Source organism: Suricata suricatta, chromosome 10, assembly GCF_006229205.1.
Source record: "Suricata suricatta isolate VVHF042 chromosome 10, meerkat_22Aug2017_6uvM2_HiC, whole genome shotgun sequence".
Classification (NCBI taxonomy): domain Eukaryota; kingdom Metazoa; phylum Chordata; class Mammalia; order Carnivora; family Herpestidae; genus Suricata; species Suricata suricatta.
The window spans coordinates 67,108,174-67,134,372 of NC_043709.1; the positions used below are offsets into that span (position 1 = coordinate 67,108,174).

The 26,199-nt window shown below is 35.2% G+C and overlaps 1 protein-coding gene across 5 annotated transcripts in view; it reads left to right on the forward strand.

The window, feature by feature from the left end:
• Nucleotides 1-26,199, forward strand: part of SCAF11 (SR-related CTD associated factor 11) — a 70,364-nt gene that overhangs the window by 6,816 nt on the left and 37,349 nt on the right. For 4 of the 5 annotated variants that reach the window (XM_029953473.1, XM_029953471.1, XM_029953474.1 and 1 more), the window contains exons 2-4: nucleotides 12,164-12,217; nucleotides 20,100-20,182; nucleotides 23,032-23,189. In XM_029953473.1, coding sequence (XP_029809333.1) covers nucleotides 20,122-20,182; nucleotides 23,032-23,189 — 219 coding nt within the window. In that variant the 5' untranslated portion in view covers nucleotides 12,164-12,217; nucleotides 20,100-20,121. Of the gene's footprint in view, nucleotides 1-12,163; nucleotides 12,218-16,175; nucleotides 16,322-20,099; nucleotides 20,183-23,031; nucleotides 23,190-26,199 lie in introns of all 5 variants that reach the window. The other variant, XM_029953472.1, reaches the window with a different exon arrangement.

Here is a 26,199-nt window from a genome sequence, read left to right on the forward strand (position 1 = left end):
CCTCTCTCTCTGCCCCTTCCCTGCTCATGCTTTTTCATAAATGAACATTAAAAAAACAAAAAAATTAGTTCTTTGGAGTCCAGCAGACCTAGCTTTGCATTCTTGTTGTCCCATATACTGATTGTCACCTGTTATTGGTGACTTAATCAGTGTCCTCACCTATTTTAATTTTTAAGTAATATTTACCTAACTCTGGTGATAATAGAAGCTAACTCCATCTCTGTTGTTTTATACCCTTAAGTTAACTCCATTTTGTGATTTTCAAATCTTTTTAATGCAGTATTACTAGCGTTCAATGTTGGTGGTGTTTAAATTTTTAAAATGTACCATAGTACGGTAATTTGAGGATTAAACGTGCAAAAGCATGTCAGAGTAAGTGTGCAAAGATACATCAAGTAGTGTTTTGATTTTTAAAGTGTACTGTGGTTTGGTACTTGAGTATTAAATGTGCAAAGACATGTCACAGCTCATTGCTGGATGAGCATTTCCCCTATCCATAAACTTGTGCTCCAGGCTTGTTGATATCTGTTTGTTTGTTAGACCTGGGAATGAAACATGGCCTTTGCCCTTGAGAGGCTTTTTCCTAATCAGGCCTCTATTGCTCTCCAGTGTTCTTCCATTTTTTCCTAACTAGTTTTCCATACTTTTCTCTCTTCTTCTACTTCCTGCTGCCTCATTATTTTTAAAACCCCCAGTTTAAACATGTCAAAATAGATACTTGGGATAGAGGTGTACTTTTCCTTAGCAATTTTCCGCTTTTTACAAAACACAATTCTAGTCCTGCCTTAGACTTAAACTTCACATTCTGGCCTATAATTATTCTTTACTCTTATCTCCTATTGCTGTCCTAAATGAGTTCTTTCTGACTAAATTAGTCCTGAAAAATGCTTATAGCTCACATTTGGCACTTAGCATATGCTATTCTGTTGTTCATCTTTGTATCCTGTTTCTCCAGACTTTTTGCAGCAGGAAGCAGTGTAGTATCTTAATCTGTCTTTGTATTCCAATGCCAGACTCAATACCCTGGCCAGAGTAGTAGTTCAGCAGTTTAAAGTGAGCAAAAGCAGAAACATAAATATTAAAGAGAGCAGCCACAGCAACACTGCCTTGAAAATTCTCTGGGATCAGTGAAACAGCTTACAAATGATAAATGATCTGTTAAGGTAAATATACTTGTAACACTATTTTGTATGCCTAGATCACCTGTCAAGAAAATTGTTTCCTTAAATTATTGTTCTAATGGGGAATAAATATTAATAACTTACAAAATTTGTAAGCTATCATTCACCTGAAAATCTTATCAAAGAAGAGCCTTCAGAGAGGACAGCTTTAATGCATTAAGGCCATATTTCTTTAGCAACTGTTGTACATGTGAAGTTACCTAGACATCAACATGAGTAATATGAGGGAGATGCATGAAACAGAAAATAGCTTTATAGTTTCAAAACTGCTACAGAAGTAGTTCAAACTAAAACTGAATGAAGGAGAAACAAAGCCAATGAAGCCCTTGAGAGAAATTTAAAATATATTTTATATTAGTATAGTCACTCCAACTTTGTTTGACTACTGCTATGGCATATCTTTTTCCATTCTCTCATTTTAACTTACATAAAGTGAGTTTCTTCAAAAGCAGAATCAGAGCTGTAAATACAGAGAACAAACTGATGGTTGCCAGAGGGAAGGGGAGTGTGGGAGGATGGGCAAAATGGATAAAAGGGAGTGGGAGATAAGGTCTTTCAGTTATGGAATGAGTAAATCACCGGAATAAAAGGCACAGCATAGAGAGTATAGTCAGTAATACTGTAATAGCATTATATGGTGACAGATGGTAACTCGTGAGCATAGCATAACATGTAGAGAAGTTGAATTACTGTTGTACATCTGAAACTAATGTAACATGGTGTGTCAGATATACTCCAAAAATTAAAAAAAATTTTTTTTAGTTTCTAGTAGATAGTATGTAATTCAGTGTTTTTGTAAAGTCCAATCTGATGATCTTTTAATTAGTATGTTTAGGTTATTTACATGTAATTATTGATATATACTATTTTGGTCCCCATTTCTTGCCCTTTTTTCAGTTATGTGAATATATATATGAATCTACTTTAAATTCATCTATTGACTTTTTGACTAGATCTACTTTGATTATGTTTTAGTGGTTGCTTTGCTTTAGGCCTGCTCTTGATAACTAGAAATGTGGCGAGTTTGAATTGACAGATATGTTGTAAATGTAAAATACACACTGGATTTCAAAGACTTACTACCACAAAAAGAATATACAATGTCTCATTTAATAGATTTTGTACTGGTTACATGTTGAATGTTAATATTTAAACATATTGGGTTAATAAAATATACTAGATTGATATTTTAACTTTTAAAATATGGCTACAAGAAAATTTAAAATTACACATGTGACTCACACTATATTTCTGTTGGACAGTGGTGCTCTAGGTATTATATTCTGTATACTGAGACAGTCAGAATCTATGTGGAGTTAGTATTTTTACCACTTGAGATGAGTATAGAAGCCAGACAACTTCCCCAGTGACCTTTCTGTTCCAGTTGTTGCACGTATTACATGTATATGGAATGAAAACCCCACCAGACAGAAATGTAATTTTTGCTTTCAGTAATCATATATTTTTTAAAGAACTTACAAGGAGAAAAGTTGTCTGTTCTTTTAGCTATGGACTATTTTCTTGTTCTTTGTTAATGAAATTTCTAGTTTCTCATACTATTTCTCCTCAGCTTGAAAGATTTCCTTTAGCGTATGTTTTAAAGTAGCCTTGCTTTTTCTTTGTTTTTCTTAACTGAAAACACCTTTTCCACTCTCATTTCTGATAGATTTCTCTATTAGATATAGATTTCTGGGTTGACACCTCTTTAGGTCTAAAAATGTTTTGCTTCTTGGATCCCATTGTTTCTGATGAGAAGGTTGCAGAAATTTGAATCATTAATTTTCTCGGTATACTGTGTTTCTCTATTTTAAGTATATATTTTTTCTTTTACCTTTTTTGCAGTTGATTATGATTCGTCTGAGCATGTTTATCTTTCTTTTGATTTAATCCTATTTGGCATGTCCTGAAATTTGGGAATTTTGAAATTTGGGAAGATTTTGGAAATTGTTTCTTCAAAGATGTGTTTATGTACCAGTCTCTTTCTCATATTTTTTCTAGAACTCAAATGACAAAAGTAGAACTTTGGATGTTGTCTGCAGGACCTGGAGACTCATTTTCTTTCACTTCTCTGTTCTTCAGATTAGATAATTTCTTTCTCACATTTACTGACTCATTCCTTTATATTTCCAGTCTGTTGTTGAGGTCTTATTTCAGATACTGTATTTTTCAATTCTAAAATTTCCATTTTTTCTGTTTTTTTTTTAAGTTTAATTTTATAAATATTTATTTATATTTCAGAGAGAGAAAGAGTGAGCTTGAGCAGGAGAGGGGCAGAGGGAGATGGAATCTGAATTCAAAGCAGGTTTCAGGCTCTGAGCTGTCAGCAGAGATCATAACCTGGGCTAAAGTCAGAGGCTTAACTGACTGGGCCAACCAGGCACCCCTGTTTCTCTATTTTTTATAGCTACTCTTTCTCTCCTGAGAACCTCTGTCTTCCATTTATTTCAGAAGTGTTAATACTATTAATATCTATGACTCAGATTAATATCTGTTTTCTTTTCTGACATAGGACTAGTGAGTTCCTATCCTACTACTTATAACTGACTTTCTGACCTTAGACAAGTTACTTAATTTCATTGTATCTAGATGGAGATGTCTTTGCAAAATACTGTAAGAACTAAATGAGATAATTTAGGAAATTTCAGAATGTGATAGCTAGAAATAGTATGGAAAACGTATGTAAAAGTCCAGCTCCTGGGGCATTTGAAGCATTTGTAATAAAATTACATTAGGAAAAAATCCCAGTATCTGCCCACACTGATGTGAATGTAAAAGAATGTTCTTTCTTTTTTGAAGTAAGTTTTCATTGTAAGCAATAACGTATTTCCAGAATAGAATAGTAAAGTTTTATAGAAGTAGGATTGTATAATGCCTCAAGTTATGTGTGAAATATTCATTTGAGAATACATTGATTAGATACTTAGGTAACGTAACATTGTATTTATCTGAGATAACTACCTAGCAAGTTTAAGAAATTCAGATAATAGGCAAGGTTAAAGAGAGAGTGAATGTCCTGCTTACTACACAAAACAATTGCTTCCCCCCCCCCCCAATAGTTGTTTCACTGTAGCAATTTGTACCAATTTAGAAGGCATTAGAGAGTGACAGTTCTTGAGGAATGAAAGAGTGACATTTAACATCTGTACAAATAAGAGACTGGTTTCTGGAGTTGAAACTCTATAATGCAAGGTTGGTAAGGTTTTGTTAGAACAGAGCAGTATTTCAAGAAGCAGAGTTTTGAAGATTGTCCCTTTCTTCCCTATTGTCATAGATGAAATCCATTTCCATTCTTCTGTAGCAAGCATTTATATTCAGTCATTTACTGTCATTAATTCCTCTTCTTTAATTCTTAGGATTTGTTTCTTTATTTGCAGTTGTTTCCTGTGCTATATATGGTTTTGGGATATGGGTGAGTAGAGATTGCCATTTCAGGTTGGGAGTCTTTCTAATGTAGGACAAGGGTTAAATTAAAGATATAATTGACAGTGTTTCAGTTTTGGATTAGAAAAGATAAAAAGTTACCAGTTCTTCCTTTACTTTCCATACTTCACCCAGGATTCCTTTCTTCTCTTGGCTGTTCTGCTTGTGAGATAAGAGGGTATGGTGTTGATCGAAAGGGCTCCTTTTGGGATATTTCTCTTGGATAGTTTGGTTGTAAGATGAATCTCTTCACACCTCACTGGTTTTTTTTTTTTTTTTTTTTTGGTCTTTAATAGGCATAACACTTAATCTTCTGAATGTAAATTCTGCTTTTCCACACTTGTTACTCTTCCCTTCAGGGGACCTGTAATAGGCATTGAGGAATTACTGATGGAAAGAAACCATGTAAGAGAATTAAGTTTGCCTTTACCACTTGAATTAGTTATATTATTGTGTTTTAGTAGATAGGGATGTGAAAATGGAGAGGAGAATCTTGAAGACAAGCGAAGATTGCAGTCAGCCTCCCCTTTCTAATCTCTCCACCATACCTTAAGCAGCAGGAGTTATTAAAGAAGAATTGCATAAATATTAAGTAGGCTTAAGTGTATTTATTTGAGAGAGAGGGCATGTACACACACGAGCAGGGGAGGGCCATGGGAGAGAGGAAGAGAGAGAGAATCCCAAGAGGCTCTGCACTGTCAGCACAGAGCCCAATGCAGGACTTGATCTAAAGAACTGTGACAGATTTGCATAAATATATATTGAAATTATTGGAGGACATAAAAGATGATACTGCTACAATGTTTCTCACTTGGAGAAATGGAAGCCTTTCATATGATTTATCAAACTCTTTATGATAATGTATCAGGCACATAGAAAGCACTTGTTTTTCTTTTTAAAATAAAATATTGTGGATTGCTCATTCAGTTAAGTGTCTGACTCTTAATTTCAGCTCAGGGCATGATTTAATGGTTGTGAGATCAAGCCCCATGTCAGGCTAGGCTCTGTGCTGTGGTGTGGAGCCTGCTTAAGATGCTCTCTCTCCCTGTCCCTCTGCCCTTCCCCCCCATGTGTGTGCATGCTCTTTCTGTCTCTCAAAAGAAATAAAGCATTGCCTCATAGTTGTATTCTCATTGAGTGGACACCTGTCACATAAGAGTGTAACCCAATTGGGAGTCAACTGTAGTGCCTTTCCTCCCCCAAACGATGAAAAAGTGCTCAGCTCCATACCATTATTAGTAGGGTCTTGGAACTGATCTATTTCTACAACACTGCCTTAGAATTTAGTGGGGTTGTGGGGTGCCTAGGTGGCTCAGTTAGTTAAGCCTCCGACTCCGTTTAGGTCATGATCTTGTGGTTCATGAGTTTGAGCCTTTCATTGTGCTCTCTGCACAGCACAGAGCCTGCTTCAGAACCTCTGAACCCCTCCCCTGCTTGCTCTGTCTCACAAACATTTAAAAAAATACTGAAAAAAAAATTCAGTGTGATTGTGAAATTGTGCCTGTTGCTTTTAATCTCTCTGTCTCTATGGGCTATAGAATACCGGACCTTTTAGTGTTAAAGAAATGTAGGAACCAGAAATAGAAAATTCAGATACCTCCTCTCATCAGTGGCGATAAAACATGGGTGGCCTCTTTGTTGGTGACTATGAAGTTGTCAGTGAAACAGTACCTTTTGTCAAAAATGTTAACAACTTATGTCCTAGCCAAAAATTGTTTCTTGTGTTAGCCTTAACTTTTAAAACATCTTAAATTTTACTAACATATGTTAAAATTGGATACATGTATTTGTGTTACTACCATCAGTCACAATTCAGAATGGTTCCATTACCTCCAAAAAGCTCCCTCATGCTATCTTTGTAGTTAAACCTTTCCCAAGTTGTTATCAGGTGACCACTGATAACAAATCTTTATCATTACAGTTTTTACCATTTGCGAATATCATATAAATGCAGTTATGTAGTATGTGACCTTTTGGAACTGGCTTCTTTCAGTATATTTAAGATTCATTCAAGTTGTTGAGTGAAGTTCTGGTTCTTTTTTGTTTTTGTTTTTTGCTTTGTTGTTTTTGATTGAGTAGTATTCCATTGTATGGCTGAATGCACCATATTTTGTTTATTTAGATTATATGTAGTTTATCAATTCTTTTTTGTAGTATCTTTATCTAGTTTTGGTATCAGGGTAGCTGGGAAGGAGATTGTGTTGAACTGGTATTACTTATTTAAATGTTTAGTAAAATTCACCAGGGAAATTATCTGGGCCTGGAGATTTCTTTTTTTGGAGGACTACAGATTTAATTTCTTTAAACAGTACTAGGGCTATTCAGTGGTATTTGGCTTAGTCAGCTTTGCCAGAGGCTTAAATTTATTGATTTTTTTTTTCAAAGAATGGGGTTTGGGTTTCACTGATTTTTCTTTTTTTCTGTTTTCAATTTCATTAATTTCTACTCTCTTTATTTCCCTTTTGCCAGCTTTGTATATATTTTTATTTAATTTCAGTTTAGTCTTTCAATATAGAAATTTAGATCATGGATTTGAGACCTTTTCTGAACTTTGATGCGGTCATGCTTTTGCTGCATCTCACATATTTTAACTACTGATATATTCGGATTTAATTCTACCATTTTATTTTAATTTTTTTGGTTCCCTCTTTGTGTTCTTATGTAACCTCTTTCTTTGGATTATTTGAACTTTTTCAGTATTCCATTTTGATTGTGTTTTTGCCTGTGTATCAGTTTTTAAATGATTGCTCTAAGGATTATAATACATCCATTTATTCACAGTTTCCTTAGAACCAGTATTTTATCATTTCAGGTGAAATGCGGAAATCTTATCACCTGTAGGTCCCTTTAGCTTTTCCTCTTTATGTTGTAATTGTCTTGTGTTATATTTACCTATATTGGAAGTCTTACTAGAAAGTATTGTAATATTTGCTTTTAATTACCAAACGTTTAAAAAAATTCAAGAGGAGGATAGTTAATTATATTTATCCAGATATTTATCACTTTTGTTGCTCTTTTATCATTTCTCATGTTGTATTTAAGGATGATTTCACTAGATTGAGGTTTTAGCACTTTAAGAATATTGTTCCACTTTCTCTGGTCTATGTAGTTTCTTTTTTTTTAAGATTTTATTTTTAAGTAATCTCTACACCTGATGTTGGGCTCCCGTTTATAACCTCAAGATTAAAAGTTAATACTTTTCCAGCTGAGTCAGCCAGGTACCCTGGGTCAATGTAGTTTCTGATAGAGGTATCAGTAGTTATTCAAATCATTAATCTACCCTCCCTCATAATTAATGCCTTGTTTTCTCAATCTGCTGCCAAGACTTTTTGTAACTATTAGCAATTTGACTGTCATGTGTCTAGGCATGGATATCATTACGCTGTTTGGAGTTTGTGGGCCTCTTGAATGTAGAGGTTTATCTTTCACCAAATTTGGGAGTTTCTGGCCATCATTTCTCTTTGTCTTCCTTTTTTTTTTGTACTGCACTCACTTATCTATGCTCGGACTTTTGACATGAATGTTAGGATTTTGGTGTTTTCCCAGAGGTCCCTGAAGCACTGATACTCTTTTCAATATTTTTTTCTGTTGTTCACACTGGGTACTTTCTTTTGATCTGTCTTCAAGTTCACTGACTTTTCATTTTGCTACTCAGTCTGTCCAGTATATTTTCTATTTTAGTTATTGCATTTTTCAGTTCTAAAATTTCCATTTGATGGTTCTTTAGGTTTTTTTTTTTTAATTTGTTTGAAGAGTATTTGCTCTTGTGGATCATTTTTATACCTGCTTTAAAGTCTCTGTCAGATAATTCATCCAGGGCAGTAGTATCTGTGTTATCTTAGTGTTGGTTTTTGTTGATTCTCTTTTCCCACAGGAGTGTAGAGGTTTTTCTGTTGTCTCTGCCAAGTAACTACTGGTTGTGTTTTGGAGATTTTGAGCATTATGATAGGAATCTTAGTGTCTTATTTAAATAACATGGAGAATGTTGATATTTTTGTTCAGACAGGCATTTGTAGGCTACAAGTTCCAACCAGCTTGCTTTAGGTTGCAGTTTTAATCTCTGTTTTCAAAATCTTTGCAGTACTAAAATTTGGATTTTTCCCATATGTGCACTACCTAGCAGCCAATCTGACCTATTTATGGGGCTTTATCCTTTATTTTAGTCTTCAGAGCCTATGGTATGCTGCTTAGGGTTAAATCTATAGATATGCAGCTTAGGGGTAAGCTAGGAGTTCATAAACAGTTTATACATTGCTAAGTACTTTCCTCTCTATTATGGCCATGGTATTTTCTAGATCCCTGGGACCTCCTTTCCCTCCCCCACCTTTTCTGTCCTCTGACTAGAAACCTCAGTCAGATGCATGGACAATTGCATCTGGAGCCAAGTGACAGAACACAGTAGAAACTGAAATTAGTCCAGTTTTTTCAGTCAGTGAAGATGGTCCTTTTCCTTCAGAGTTTTAGGCTCCTGATGGCTCTGCAGTTGCCACTCTTGCAGCTGTCACCTTAAGATTGCTTGGGAATTGGGTTGTGGGGAATGAAGAACAGAAAAAAGAAGAGATTTTCCTTACCCTTTCTAAGCAATTAAGAGACTCTTTTTCTACTCTTTGGATAGAAATAAAGAAAAAACCCTAGAGCTTTCACTTTCTCTGTTGTTACCAACAACTACTTTCTGGGTTTTAGCCTCTGCTAAACGCTGGCTGGCTGGAGCAAAGCTTGATGGGAAAGATTATAAGCTCGCCACCAGTTTGATAGTATATCAGCTTCTGGGCTCTTCCCCAGTCTACCTGCTATTATTCACTTTCAAAATTTCAATTACCTGCTCCATTTATTCTGAGTTTTATAGTTTAAGTCTGTGAGATTAACAAGGTGGAATGTGCTTACTCCATTTTACCCAGAACCAGAACTCCCCAGTTAACCCCAGTTTACTTATCAATTTTGGAATGTAATGGCTACTTGAATCTCCTTATATTGGTTAAATATGGTTTGTCAGTTACATTTTTTTTCCTTAGTATATGTGTATGATCCTGTGTGTAACAGTGCAAGTTCTATTGAGGAGATAATGTTACATTAAATATAAAAAGAAACAGGAAAATTAATTTCTCTTTTAGAGCATTGTCTTCATGAACTCTAATTTTCCATAATTATTTAACATTTGAAAAACTGTTTTCTAGTTTCGGTTTAATCTATATTTTCTGCCTGAGGGTTTCTGGCTTGCCTTTTACTTTGGAGATGTTTTGTTCTTTATTCATTCTAACCTTTTAAAAATTCTTTGTTTCAATAATTAGATTTATTGGTCAATGTAGAGCTTAGTATGAGGTGGCATGCCTCATATTAGTTGACTCTGGGTTCTCACATGTTGCAGACACTGCACAAGAATTTCAGAGACATTCTGAAGCATATCTTCACTTCCTAGATTGCTATGTGAAGCTGATTTTGTTATAAGATTGATAAGTGTAGATGGGTGATTTCATCTTTTTTATTATCAGTTTACTTGCCAAACAACAAGATACGAGTTTATTTGTTCATCAATGAACAGTGCTTGGAAAACAAGGTTTTTTGTTTTTGTTTTTGTTTTTTTCTGGATAGAGGCCCAGAATGGAGGAACTGAATATGAAAGATTCCTAGAAATTCCTGTTTTTGATCAGCTGCTGACAAACAACCAAATCACTAATAATCTTCTCAAAAACTGAACCAGAAAGTATTTCTAGGGACTGATGTGCAGCAGTAATTTAAAGCAGAGCACGTGGCTTATCTCTTTATGCTGCTATAATAAAATATCACAAACTGGGTAGCTTAAAAGCAATAGAAATTTATTTCTCATAGTTCTTGGGGCAGGATGGTTGGGTATGGGCCCTCTTCCATGTCACAGACTAACCCTTGCATCCTCACATGGTGGTAGGGGCTTGGGATTTCTATGTAGCCTCTTTTGTAAGGCCCTTAATCCCATTCATGAGGGTTCTACTTTTTAGGACTTAAGCACTTTTGAAAGGTCCCACTTACTAATACCATCACCTTTCGAAGCTAAGATTTCAACAAATGAATATGAATATGAATTTTTGGGGGATGCAGACATTCAGACCATAACAACATGTAAATGATCCCACTAAAACTAAAATTGATTCCAAGTCTTGCATTTCCTATCCATTTCAGTTTTACTGTTGGTAGCTATAAAGTTTGGGTGAAATTGAAGCTATTGGTAGAAATGAAAATTTTGTTACTGTTTTTGTAAATTTAGGTATCATAATTTGTTGGTTCTTTATTGTACTTTCTGATCAAGAATTTCATTTTTAACTGAAAAAATGTGATGTTGAAAAATACATAACTATTGTGATCATGAATAAAGAGAAATTGGTGTGTTAAAGGAACAACATTTTGTTTATTAAAGACCTGTTATCTTTAAATTTTATGGTGTTCAGTTAGATAATCAATATACTCAGATAATTGCATTGAAATGTATTACTTTATAAAATTTGAGGAAAGAGAAAAAAAATACTTCTCTCTGCCAGTATGTATGTCCCAACCATTAATCTGAAAAACTTTTTTGGAGGGTAAGTGTGGGGTCAGGCACAGTGGTGTCTTTTATGTTTGCCTCATGGTCATTTCCATATAGGAATTTCCATATAGGATGTTTAACAGCAAGAACATTAACTTACCTGTGTGCTCTGATTTGTGTGTATCCTTTCTTTGCTTTAAAAATTAAAATTCTCACTGTCATGTTAAAATTGGTAATTCCAGTTCTGAGTCCTTTAAGGATGGAAATGCTGCAGTGGTACAGAATGGTCAGGGGGTTAGACAAATATATTTTTAAATCTTTTGGTCTCAGTTGGGAAGCCTTTTTTACAAATGTACATATGTTGCAAGAATTTAGTGTTCATTATATGCTCCTGTTACGTCTTGTGCTTACCCCATTGTAACACCTTTGTAATTGTGAACTGCTTTGTAATTGTTGGTTTCTGTTTTTGTCAGGTGTGTCAGTGCAGAAGCCCTCATGATACCAGAAAATAGGGCCACTGACTAAATATTTATTGAATGAGTAAACAAAGTAAAGACAGGCTGTAGCAAAGTGGGGAGTCTGGTATAGGGCCTTTTTGAAAAAAGAGGGGGGAAAAGTGATTACTGGTTAAGAGTACTTAAGATCTGGAGTTCAGGAAGTAATTTAAATACTAGTAGTTGTTAAATTTCTGTATCTTTTTCTAAACTGTCTTCTTAGGTGATAGGACCAATCCGTTAGTTGGGGTAGGTTTTTTTCTAATACTCTGTTACGTTGATTTCAGTTGTTTTTTACCTAGATGCTGAAATGTGACTTCTTGCACTTCTCTCACTAAACAAAATGTTTTTATTATTGTTTGCCTCTATTACCTGTCTGTATCTTTGTATTTGAAGGCATAGGCTTAATTCTGTCATACCTTCTAAGTAAATTCTATTCACATTCAGGGCCCTCTGGAATAATCATTCTTTATATTTTCTTGTTCTCTTTTATTCTAAACCCAAGATAAATATGGGAGCAGCTGGGTGAAAGTGAAGTAAAATAGGACTGATTTTCATAATTTCCTCCACAGAATCATTTGATGGAAAACTGATTACAAAACCGCTTGATGTGAAGAATCTTAAAGGTAAGAGGGCTTGTGAATATTTGTATACTTAAAGAAAGCTTAAAATGACACTCTTAGGTACCACCTAGGAAATTGTGGTTATAGCTTTACTTAACTATGACCCTTTTTTTTGCTGGGTTGCCATGTTAAAATTACTTAGTAGTATTTTATCTCCTATGCCTATATAAAATGGGAAATATAATACAAAAATCCTAGTAGTTTTGGAGTCCTAGTCTTTGTCTTGCATCAACCTTTTTATTTCCAGATAAATAGGAATTTTGATGAATACTGTCAGTGTAGAATAAAGAATATATTTGTCCTTGTATAAGATCTGTTTGAAAAGCTATTTGACACTTTAAATTTTGTGATCTTTTTACTCTTCACATTCTTTCTGTATGTGGATATTTGAAATACGAAAGTTTTTCAATAATGAAAATCTGTTCTTAGAGTCATATAGGTTTACCAATCTTATATTGAATGGTATACCTAAGATTTTTGGGGTGGGGTGGTGTTCATGTTTCTGTGTTTGTGCCTCTGCTAGTTGTTGAGTTCTTTTGTTGTTAGTCTTGCTGTTAGGAACTTTAAAAGAATTATGTGATTATGTAATTTAGTCCTCATAATGACTGAAGTGGTAACTGCTGTTACCTCCATTTGATAGATGAGGAAACAGGCTTAAAGAGGTTAAGGTCACCCAGATAGTAAGTGGCAGACTAGTTGAAATTTGACCCTAGACAGTTTTTTCTTTTGTAAAACCTATACTTGAAGGGACATTCCTGTTTCTATACTGAACAGTATGGGTGCTAAAGCTCTGGCAACAAACATGTCGATTAGGGGTATTTTAAACAAAAACGTGTTAGAATAGCCCACTTGAAGCAAAGAAGTCTACTTACAAAGTCTAATAAAATTATACAGTAGAAATCAGAGAAAAAAAACTTAGGGAACATTTTGTAAGGAATTTAAAAATCAACAGTGACAGAGCAGGACTGAGTTGATTATGTTATAGAGAGACTGGAAAGGAAATGATTGTTAAGCTGAAGGAGTTGCTTGCCTTAACCCTACTCTGAAGTGAATTAGTTGGAGGCACTAGAGCAAATATCTATGATAGTTTAAGCCAGATTGATAAAATAGATAAATCAACAAAATCACGTAGCCTTCAGAGGAATTTTAAAGTTACTCAAGGACAGCATTGCAGAACCATGGACTCAGGTGTGTAATAAGTAACTGTTGTGCCAGAGTACGGGTTGAATATAAATGGAGATAGATACCTATGCTTAAGAAAGCTTGAAGAGCTCTTTGCTGTGAGAGACTGAGCTACATCTGTACACTTTGTATGGAAAGGGCCAAAACGTAGTTACCTTAGGCTTTGCAGAGTATATGCAGAGTATACAGTTTCTGTCGTAGTTATTCATCTTCGCCCTTGTAGTGCAAAAGCAACCTCAATCAGTGTTGAGTACAGCATGACTGTACTTCAACAAAACTTGATTTACAAAACTACTCAGTCATTTTTTTGACCTCTGGCCTACATTAATGGATACTATCCCTCCCTAGACTTCAATAAAATATAGCCTTCCTGTGGTTTCTTCAGGTGAAAATAACATTCTCAAAGGGAGGATCAAATTTTTTTCTACATTTTTTTAATGTTTATTTTTGAGAAAGAGTATAAGTGGGGGAGGGGCAGAGAGAGGGGGAGACAGAGAATCTGAAGCAGGCTCCAGGCTCTGAGCTGTCAGCACAGGGCCTGACACGGGGGCTCGAACTCATGAACCACAAGATCATGACCTGAGCCGAAGTGGATGCTTACCTGCATCGACTGAGCCACCCAGGCGCCCTTCAAATTTTTGAGTAGGTGATTGGGACGCACTTAATGCCTTTATGTAAGACTGGAAATGGAATGGAAGATCGTGCATTTAATAGTAATGGTTCACATTTAAATGCTTATTACTGCTAGACAATGTCATAAGCACAAGTTTGCCTGACACCTGTGCCTGTCATTAATCACTGAAATACACTGCTCAGAGTACCTTACTAAATTTCCCCTTTTTTAATTGAAGTTTTTGGACAGAAGATTGAATTTGGTGACAAGTTTATCTTGGATAGGAGATTAGAAACAAAGGAGAAAGAGAAATAGAGTATCTGAGGTAGGTTTTGGGAGTCACTGGATTCTCTGAATACCTTAGCCATGTGAATCAGTGTGTTTAGCATCTTCATGAAGATGTCCTTGGCATGAGTATCCCCAACACAGGAGCAGCTTTTACTTTTTCCCCGATATCCCTTTCATTCAGACCTGGCTTCCATTTATCACATCCATGCCCTTCTATGGTAGAGACTCTAATAGCAGGGTTGGAGTTAGAAGTGGGGTGGGAAATAGAGTTAAATTTCCTCATGGCCTTTTATACGTCTTTTTCATTTGTACCCAAAGGAGCTGATTGTACTTTTTTAAAATTAAACTTTTTAAAATATTTGTTTATTTTTGAGAGAGAGCATGAGCAGGGCAGGGGCAGAGAGAGAGGGAGACAGAATCTGAAGCAGGCTCCATGCTCTGAGCTTTTAGCACAGAGCCCAACGTGGGGCTTGAACTCACGAACTCATGATCATGACCTGAGCCAAAGCTGGATGCTTAACCAACTGAGCCACCCAGGTGCCCCTGATTGTACTCTTTTGATAGAATATTAGTAGACTGGATCAATTTAGTTGTTATTTAGAATTGTTATTTTGTATTTTGGGAAGGGGCTGTGTTTGCCTTTGTCCTTCACTTCTGTCTGTGGAAAGCAAAGAAATGGGGTATTGACATTTTTAATTACTCTTTCCTATTTTTTTGTTCTTACTGGCACTAATAATAATGATAATAACAGCCATTTATTGCATGGCAGTGGAGCTGGGATTTGAATCTAGGGCTAAGTCTTAACTAGGATGTTAATATCTTTAGATACCATGGACTTGCTTGAAGGACAGACAGTAGGGAGGAAACAAGGAGAGTGAGGTTTGACATGAACTGGAGAGGGAAGAGGTTCTGTTTTGTAGTAGATGGAAGGAAACAGGTTTTGGAAGAGAAGAGGAGAAGGGAAAGATAGGAACTTTAAATGGAGCTAGCCAAAGCCAAATGTTTGGTTTCTATTATGAGGAACCTCTGGTTCTCTCTCTAATTCCTTGAAACTTGAGGTGCTTCAGCAACTACAATAATAGAAAATACATTGTTAGCATCTCATCTGTAACTTTTGAAGCCATTTTTCTTTTATAGAGGATGAAGTTATATCCTAGAGCTGTGCTATCCAGCATAGTAGCCAGAAACCACATTGGATTACTTAAATTTAAATTAATTAAATCCTAAATAAAATGAAAAAATTTAGTTCCTCAGCTGTACTACCCTCATTTCAAGTGCTTGACTGAAATTCCCTTTTGGACAGTCCTATTCTAGAGAACTGAACTCTCTTCTACGCTGTGGTTAACTTGAATGTACTGTAATGGCTGACCTGGGATTCTCTCTTCCATGTTTCCAAGGTTTGTGTGGGAGAATGAGTTTTGAGTTCCTGAAAACTGATTTCTATCAGTGCTTTTTTTTTTTAATTCCACGTCTAAAGGTTGATGGCTTGTATGATGAGTAAATTTTTTAAATTAAGTCATTTTCCCCAAACTTCTTATGAACATATTTGGAATAGTATTTCTAATACATACAGAAACAATATATTATGAAATAAAAATGGTAACCTGGAAGATATAATTAAGATCATTATGTTAGCGGGACACCTAGGTGGCTCAGTTGGTTGGGTATCCAACTTTGGCTCAGTCATGATCTCACAGCTCTGGTAGGTTTGAGCCCTGCATCAAGCTCTTCGAGCAGAGCTCTGCACTGACAGCTCAGAGCCTGGAGCCTGCTTTGGATTCTATGTCTCCCTCTCTTTCTGCCCCTCCCCCACTCACATCCTGTCTCTTTCTCCTTCAAAAATAAACAAACATTAAAAATTTTTATGTTATGTTACAGATAACAGACTTAAAAATACTAGCTTGGAAAGGTGGAACCTGGGAAGAGACATTAAAGATTGAAATTTGTAAATTAAAGTCATTGGAAAGTAAACAGAATTAACTTAAAGTCAAGAATGAAGAACCATTCTTTGAAATTTATTTGAGGTAAACCAAAATTAAAAGAAAATTCAGTTTAATTTATAGATAATTTACCGAACTTAGCTGAACTCATAAGTAGTCTAGGTATTTATTATTAAAAGTCATATAAATAGTTAATGTCATGAAATCGAGTTATATCTAACTTTTTGGGTAACCGCAAGGAGGGATAGTCCTGCTCACCCACAGCTTATCTCTTAGATTTTTTTTTTATTGACTACAGATTTTAGTGGCTTAGGACCATGAGTCTGTATTGTATTTCTGTGTTCCCTTTACTGGAAATTTAATGCAAAATAGGTATTAAAAACCGTGGATGCTTAGATTAAAAACTGGAATCTAGGCAGAGAGAACAAATAAACATGAACAAGTTCATAAAAGTTTATAAGTTGTTGAATTAAAACTTGTGACTTATCTAGTGAAATGCTAAAGCCTTATCATTTTGAATGAATAAACTGGTAATGTGGCATAATTATTTTAATTATGGCAATGGTTAATTCATGATGTATTCAAGAAGCAGCACATAACTTAAAAGAATTTGGAACACAGTTTTGTAAGCAGATTTCTGACATGAGGAAGGGCAGTCTGTAACTTGACTGAGTGATAAACTTGCTTATGTACTTCATTTCATGAGTTAAAATAGAGTATTTGCTGTTAAATTTTAATTATAATTTACATAGTAATATAAAAATACAAGCTTAATGTTTTTAAGGGAGGAAATGTGTAAACAGCATAGAATAGACTATCCCATGGGACATAAATTATTTATCTACATAAAGGAATGGTGTATTGCATCTTTTGAGAACTGTCTAGAACTCTGAAATATTGTTTTAATTTTCAAATTGACATTTTATCACATTTAATTAACTCTCAACTTAAATATTTTTTGTTCTTAGATATTTAGGATCCCAGGGCAGATGGTATGGTATGAATTCCCCCAAGTAAAGATTACACTCAGTTATAGATCATACCAGGAGCACAGTATGCTTCTAAAGTCAGTTACGTTGGGACATCGTTTAGAGCAGTGTTTCTCAGACTTTAACATAGGTATGAATCATATACAAATCATGATAAAGTGCAGATTCATACTAGGTCTGGAGTGGTGCCTGAGGTATCCTGCATTTGTAACAAGTTGTCAAGCGATACTGATACTGTCCTACTGAATTAATATCAAGTAGAGTAACCTATAATTATCTGTATATTTTTAAAGTAATCTTCTGTCAGTTTCACTGTTGTTGCTCAGGTCAGAATACTTGAGAATTATTCTGTACTCTCACGCTCTAACATATAACTCACATTCAGTCTGCTCAAAATCCTGATGGCTGTAATGTGAAAATACCTGGAATTTGATCACTTTTCATCACCATTGCTTCTATTTTGGTATAGGCCACTGTATTCTCCTTCCCTAGAGGACTAGTCTCTGCTTTTTCCTTGACCGCCACCTCTGCTTAAAACCTGCTACTGGCCCAGGTCACTCAGAGAAGAAGCCAGTGTGTTTACCTTAGCCTTTAAGGCGTTGCTTGATCTATTAACTCCCTGTCCTCATCTACTGCTTTCTTCTCTTTCATTCTATTGTAACCACCCTTGCCTTTGTTTCCTTGAACATATCAGACCTGCTCCCCCTCTCTGCCTTTAGACTTTCATATTTGCTGTTCTTTTCTGCCTAGAATGCAGGTCCTCTACATATTCACATAATTTTCTCTCTTGCTTCTTTCAGATTGCCAGTTAAAATGTCACTTTATCAGAAAGATTTTTCCTAAATACTTTGTATGAAGTAACAGCTTCTCCACTCTTTCACTTAATGACCACACTAATTGTGTTTATTATTGTTTTATTTTTTTCAATGTCTCAACATACTAGGTATTTTAGTTTGTTTATTGTTACTCTCCTACTTGAATGGAAAGGCAGAAATTTCCGTCTGTCTTGTTCAGTGCTGTACTTAGAGCACTGCCCAGTAGTATACTATGACACTCAGTAAATTTTTGAATTAGGGGGAACAAAAGCCCACATGGAAGTCTTCGGACATCTACTTGATTATCTTCATTGATTCTACATCTCTTCAGAATAGCTCATTCCATTTGAAGGTAACTGCTGACCTTCTCCTTAACCCTCTGTTCTTCCAGGCTAAACATTCTACTATTTTACGTGTTATGTATGATACCGTCTCCAAGGCTGTCACCAGTTTAGTTCTCTTTCCTGGACATTCATCATTTTGTTGTTTCTAAAAAACAGCCTCAGAACTATAACATATTTGCAAATGTAGGCTGCGGGGGAAGATTTCTCTTGTTTTTGACTTTCTGCTTTTTAAGGCAGACTGTTACTAAATTAACTTTTTAATTTTTTTTTTAATGCTTTATTTATTTTTGATACAGAAGAGACAGAGCATGAGAGGGGAAGGGTCAGAGAGAGAGGGAGACACAGAATCTGAAACAGGCTCCAGGCTCTGAGCTAGCTGTCAGCACAGAGCCTGATGCAGGGCTCGAACCCACGAACGTGAGATCTGACCTGAGCCGAAGTCAGAGGCTTAACTGACTGAGCCACCCAGGCACCCCTAAATTAACTTTTTAAAGTAATTCTAATCCTTACTGATTTTGACTTTTTTTAATCTACTAAAAACCTTTGAATCATTCTTCTGTGTTCTTACCTTCTGCTTTATAGTTGGTTTTTGAGCCAAAGTATGGGTCTTTGCATTTCTGCTTATTTAACCTAAAAGAGAATTTTCCTGGTCAATACATACATAATAAAAAAATTACTTTATATAAATATGGGAGAATCATAACTGGTGAGATTGGGGATTTCTTGTGCCTAGATGTTCCGAAATGTATTTGAACAGCTTATTGTAATCATGTGTCTTGCGTCAATTCAAGAAAAATTCTGAGTTGACTTAAAAAATAATTTTACCTCATAAACTTATTCCCATTGACTAACAAATTAATTTCCATTCCCACGTTTCTCATTTTGCCCTTCTAATCACAAATCTTTGACTCCTCCCATGTATTTATTTAGTCACCATATCTCAGAAAGTTTTCAGTTTGCTAATTCTTTGCTTTTCTATTCACTTCACAGCCAATTACTCTAGCTGTACAAATCTCCCTGGTTCTGATCTCTCCCTGCTCTAATCCATTTCTGTGCTTTGCTTGCAGATCATTCTTTTAAAATATTCATTTACATCACTTTTATCATTTTCAGAGGAATCTCTAAGATTGGATCTAAACTTTTCAGTCATTGGAGATCATCTGTAGTCTGTCCCTACATGATTTCCATTGCTCTGCTTATTGCTTACTTACCCATTACTGTGGTCTTTCAGATGAACTTCCTGGCATATATTGCTCCTTAGTATGCACACACAGTCTCTCTCTCATACTTTTAGGTACTTAACCCTTCTTGCTGTTGTCAGATTGACCTAGTTAAATGCTATTTTATTCCTTTATACTTTGTTGTACCTTAAATGCCTTAAGCTCCACAACACCCATGACCTATTACCTTCCATGAAAGCTCCAGTTCAAATTGATCTTTTTTCCCTAAGCTCCAGTTATATTTGTGCCTATACCACAAAATTTATCATTTAGTCTTTGTTGCTTAATACTTGTATAAGGTTTTTACTTTCAGTAAGACTGTGCTTGATGGCAAAGAAGATAAAAGAGTACTGGATTATCCATAAAATTTACTGCCTTGGCTTGTACTGTGTGCTTTTATGTGTAATTTCTTATAGTTCTGGGTTTTTGTTTGTTTTTCATTGATACTGGGAGAAGGCAAACATAAAAATTCTCTATTATAATTCATCCTTTAGGAAACCTCATTTTCAAAAAGAAATGAAGAAGAAAACTGTATATACCCTAAATGTGGGTGATCAGGAGTATGAAGACATGGAAGGTAACCTTTTATTTTTATAAAGCTTGTGTATGGAAAGTAAAACTTAGTATTCTGAACTGCTCATTTGTATGCATTTCAAAATATACAAGTTTTTTGTTTTTGCTTATTTTTATTGTTCTTAAATTCTGAAATAATCTTTCTAAATACCAAGTGCACACATTTTTACCCCCTCATCCCATGTCTTCTTTTTGACTGATCAAGGTTTTAGGTTTGTTTGAGCTCTTTCTTTTTCCTCTTAAGTTTTTATTTACTACTGGTTTACAATATACATTTTTTTGGTTTTTGTTGAAATCTTGTTTTAGTTTTTAAAATAGCATTAACCTTTTCCTCTGCTTCTATAATTAATATTTTAATATTCACTGTTAACAGTAGAAGAATCTTAGGACACTTTATCTCTTTATCTTCCTACTCTTGATTTATAGGTTATAGTCATCCATTATTGATTTTTTTCAAGCACCACAAATTAGTTGATATTTTAATATAAATAGTATTTGGGGTGATTTCTTCTCCATGTCTTTTTTTCCTTCCTGAAAAATACTTTTTAAGTTCCTTTAGTGAAAGTCTGTTGGTGGTAACCTTTTAACTTTTTATATTTATTTTATCTTCTTCAAAACTATTCAAAGATAGATATTTAATTCTGGATTGATTTGTTTCTTTTAGCACTTTGAAGATATTATTTAACCATTTCCTGGTGTTCTTTATTGCTGTCAAGAAGTCTTTTCTATCTCCTTTGTTCTGCCTCAGCCGAATCCTTTCACTGCATTTGCCACTGACTTCTACCCAGTCATTGCCCCAAATTTGGGTCCCCCATCCGATTAGACAGATACCCGATTTAGAGACCACAGGAACCCTAAAGACATGATGAAGGAAGCTGGCAACACACAATTCCTTGCAAAGCCATATCCTGTATTTCCCTATAAAACTTCCCACCCAGCCCCTTCCTCAGGGCAGGCTTGCAGGTGTTTTGAAGTGTTAGACTGCTGCAGCCTCCTTTGCCTAACAAAATAACAAACTGTCTTCCTTCTTTATAAAAAAAGAAAAGAAAAAAGAAGTCTCTTTTCAGCCCAGTTGTCAATCCCTTATAGATGATCTGTCTTTTCCCTCATTTTGCTTTTTAGTTTTTTAAAGTTTATTTATTTTGAGACCGAGCATTCACAGGTGCCTAGGGAATGGGCAAGGAAGCTGGAGAGAATTCCAAGCAGGCCCACTTGGGGCTCAGTCTCATGAACTGTGAAATCATGACCTGAGCTGAAATCAAGAGTTGGATGCTCAACAGACTGAACCACCCATGGACCCCTCATTTTGCTTCTTAGATCTTGTTTTTATCTTTGATGTTGTTCTGATTTGCTACATTTTTTCTGGGCATGGATTATTTTTCTCTTTGTTAGCATACATACCTATGTGTCCTTTATCTGTTGGATCCTTTTTGTTTGCTTTCTTGTTTCTCAGCCATTACTGCTTTAACTATGGCATATTCTTTATTGTCTTCTGGGCTTCAATTAGTGTGTTAGACTTTGTTCTAACCTCATTTCATACTCTCCTTTCTCCTTTTATGTCTCTCACTTTTCTCAGATTTCTCATCTAGTTCACAAATATTCTTTCTTTCTGGGTCTAACATGGTGTTTAATTATTCTTTGTGGTATTTGAAAATTCTGATATTTGAAGCCAGTGGGTATCTAAGTACAATTATAGTTAATGAGTATAATCTGTAAAATATAAATCTAAGTAAATTCTTGTTTCTGCTGATTCTTACTCAAGGCAACTTATTTTGTTAGGTTTGGTATTGTTTCATTATGAAGTCACATTTGATAAATTTAATCTGTAGAATTCTGAGGGCCTAATGAGGAATATTTTTCTTCAGAGGATTTGTATTTGCTTTTCCCTGAATCCATGCTTACTTTAGTCACATTGGGGGTCTTAATATTAAAGTCTTTTAGGATCAGTTCTCCTACCTGAGTTGGTTGTAAGGGTTAGTCTTTAAATGTGAACACTAATATGGACACTTGTTCCCAGGATAATCCCAATTTTTCCATTTGCTTTGTGTATATTGTTTGTGTATCAGCTGACCATTTCTTTATTTTTGTCATGCTGAATCTTGGAGTTTCCTTTAATTACTTTTGAGACAACAATGTGTACTCTTGTATGTTTGTTAAATTACTGGTGGGCATTTAGATTAGTACAAACATAAGGGCTGTAATTTGACAGTATCTGTTCAAATTGCAAATGTACGTACACATTGATCTAGCAATTTATTTTTTAGGAATTTATCCTAATAGATACACTGTTAAAAATGTGAAGTGACAGTTTTTCATTGCAGCATTGTTTGTAATAGCCAAAGGTAGAAAACAAAGAGAAGTCCATCAATAGGTTAAAACAAAAAAATGCAAACTAGTGTGTATAGTGGTCTAGTATTTGTATGAGGAAAGAGCTTTAAATGGGTATGTCTTAAGAGTTGCTTGTCTGTGCATTAAAAAAAAAAAAGTCTTTGGAAGAACAGGAAAGAACTTAATAATTGTTACTTGTTGCATTCAATGGGATTGGATGGATGGCAGTAGATTTGAATGGGAGATTGGTCACTATAACGGTCTTTTACTTTAAAAGTTTTGACCATGTTACTATTACTTATTTTAAAATTAATGAGAAATTCTTTTTACTCCCCCATTAAATAGCATAAATAAGTAAATGTTGGAGGAAATTATGCTCAAGGAGTATGTTTATTATACTTACCTAAGATCTAATTACTTTGTAGTAGGAGGGCCATTCAGAGTATCTAGTTCTTGTAACTGCCACACACATCTGTCATTTGGTCTGGAGAACTTGAAAGCATATGTGGCTGCTTTACTTTGTAGGTGAAGAAAACCAAGATAATACTGCTACCACTGATCTGTTGTACAGTGAAGCTGACAGATGTCCTATCTGTCTTAATTGCCTATTAGAGAAAGAAGTTGGTTTTCCAGAAAGCTGTAATCATGTCTTTTGCATGACTTGTATTCTTAAATGGGCAGAGGTGAGTATGGCAGCAAATTAAATATTATTATATTTTATTTCCCTAACATGGTATCATTCCACCTAGTCTAAACATTTGGCAATGCCTTTTATAAATTATTTCACAGTAATGTATTTTCCCCTTACTATGGACACATTTCCCTATATTATTCAAATTCTATCAGTATATTTTCTTCTAGTTTTTCTTACATGTCGTTTTTATTCTTTAGAATTACATTTTAAGTGCATATCTTTAAAAAAATCTTACAGGAATAACATTAAATTTTTTTTTCTTTTGGTAGAAATGCAGTAATTCTTGGTGTGTTTGACCCTCTTGGGGTAATATCTGCTTATTACTAATAATGCCTTCCACCTGTCTTATGTTTTATATTTTTTAGAGAGTTTTAATTAAATTATTTATTCTCAAATATTTATTAACTATTATTTATTTAATAATTATTAATTTAATTTATTTTTATTTAATTTAGTTAGAGAGAGAGAAAGCGAGAAAGAGAATCCCAAGCAGGCTCCATGCTGTTAGTGCAGAGCCCGATGCAGGTCTTGAACTTATGAATTGTGAGATCATTACCTGAGCTGAAACCAAGAGTTGGACGCTTAACCGACTGAGTCATCCAGGCACCTTTTCCAGAGAATTTTTAAATAGATTATTTGACTTTTTCTTATATCAGCTTTGTGGGATAAAAGCAGATGTAATAGTGTCCTTAGATTGTATAGATGAGGAACTTGATTTTGTGTTCTAGAACTAGACCAAGATTTCATTGCTTAATGAAGCAGAGGTGAATTTAGAATTGCATTTTCTGATCCCGTTTTTAATATATTGTGAATTTCAGAGTTTGTGTTAGAGATATTACTGAGATTCTTCATAGACAGATAGTGATTAAGAAGTAATACATTTTAGACTTATAATGTATTATTTTGACTTAGTTCAGGCCACGTAGATCATAGTACTGGTATCTTGATTATGCATTTAAACCCCATTGTTATAAATTAAATAAAATAGAAATTTATTGTCATAGGAATCATACTATATTTTTTGTTAGTAGTTTTTCAGTGTGTAAAAATCAGTAAAGGAGATAAATCTCAAAAATATTCTTAACAGTAGCTGCATTCAAGTTAATGTCCCTATAAGCACATTGTAATTAATTGCTTATTACATAGTTGGAGTTTTCAAAGTTCTGTGTTTTACTTACATTTTCATTAATAGTGTAGAAAGGAGAAGGTAACTACATACTGATTCTGTGACTTAGTTCTGGAAGGAGGAGAAAAGATTTGTTATACCAGTTGAATTCATAGTAATATACTTGGAAACAGTTCTAATTAGATTAAAGCCTAAAATGTTCTTGGCAAGAAGGGACTAAGGAGACGTACAAATATATTTGGGGAAAATATGTTGAGTTTAATTTAATTATTTAATATAATTGTAAATCTCCATGTATTTGCAGGAACATTGACTAATGAAATACGAATGCATATTCTTCTCTGTCACCAAATTAAAGATTTAATGCACCTTGGTTTGCTTTGTGATTAAATATTTTAAAACTAGAGACTTTGCTTCCGGTAGAGAAGTAACATTTTGAGATGAGTAGAAGGTTTCAATTCAGGGCTTTTATAAGATTGTATTTGATGATCACATAATTGTAAGGTTCAGCAGCATAGTCTGAGTATGTGCTTTTCTCTGTGAAAATATATTGTGTCATATAGACCTGATTCTCCATCTTTACACTATACATGCATCTTTAACACAATCATACAGTTTATCATGGTGTACACACTCCAGTTTTTTCTAATGCATATATCTAGAAGTGGAACTACTAGTAGATTGTGGACTGTACATATATTCAGTTCCACTGGACAGTCCTTAACGTATCTATGTTTTTAACTCTTGAGGGTTTTTAAGTTGAAAATACTTGATAACATGTAGTGTTGCAATCAACACCTTTCTTGCATGTAATATTTTTTTCTTTTGGGTTTCTCCTTTGGATTTAAACATTTTGCTGAAGCCAAATCACATTTATTTATTTATTAATTTATGACGTTTATTTATTTGTGAGAGACAGTTTGAGTGGAGAGGGGCAGAGAGTGGGAGACACAGAATCCAAAGCAGGTTCCAAGCTCTGAGCTCTCAGCACAGAGCCTGATGCTGGGCTTGAACTCACAAACCATTAGATCATGACCTGAGCCAACACCAAGACAGAGCCTGATGCTGGGCTCGAACTCACAAACCATGAGATCATAACCTGAGCCCAAACCAAGAGTCAGATGCACTCAACCAACTGAGCCACCCACGTGCCCCAAAATTGCTTTTATTTTTGATGTATTTTTAAAAGTTTATTATTTTGAGGGGTACCTGGGTGGCTCAGTCGATTAAGCATCCAGCTTCCAGCTTTGGTTTAGGTCATGGTCTCACTGTTCGTGGATTCGAGCCCTGCGTCGGGCTCTATGCTGACAGCTAGCTCAGAGCCTGGAGACTGCTTCGGATCTGTGTCTCCCTCTCTCTCTCACCCTCCCCTACTCATGCTGTCTCTCAAAAATAAATTTAAAAAAAAATTAAAAAAACAGTTTACTGTTTTGAGAGAAAGAACACATGTGTGGGGGAGGGGCAGAGAGAAAGGGAGAGAGAATCCCAAGCAGGGTCCATGCTCCACGCGGAGCCCAATGTGGGGCTCGAAACCAGTACCATGAGATCATGACCTGAGCTGAAATCAAGGATTGGTTGCTTAACTGACTGAGCCATCCAGGTGCCCCAAAGCCAAATTGCTTTTAGAAGAAATTAGTGGGAGGAATGCCTGGGTGGTTTAGTCAGTTAAGTGCATCTGACTCTTGGTTTCAGCTCAGGTCATGATCGGGTTCCTGGATTCAAGTCCTGAGTCAGGCTCTGTGCTGGCAGCATCGAGTCTGCTTGAATTCTGTCTCCCTCTCTCTCTGCCCCTCTCCTGCTCGTGTATTCTCTCTCTCTCTCTCTCTCTCTCTCTCTCTTTCTCTTTCTCTCAAAATAAATAAACTTAAAAAAA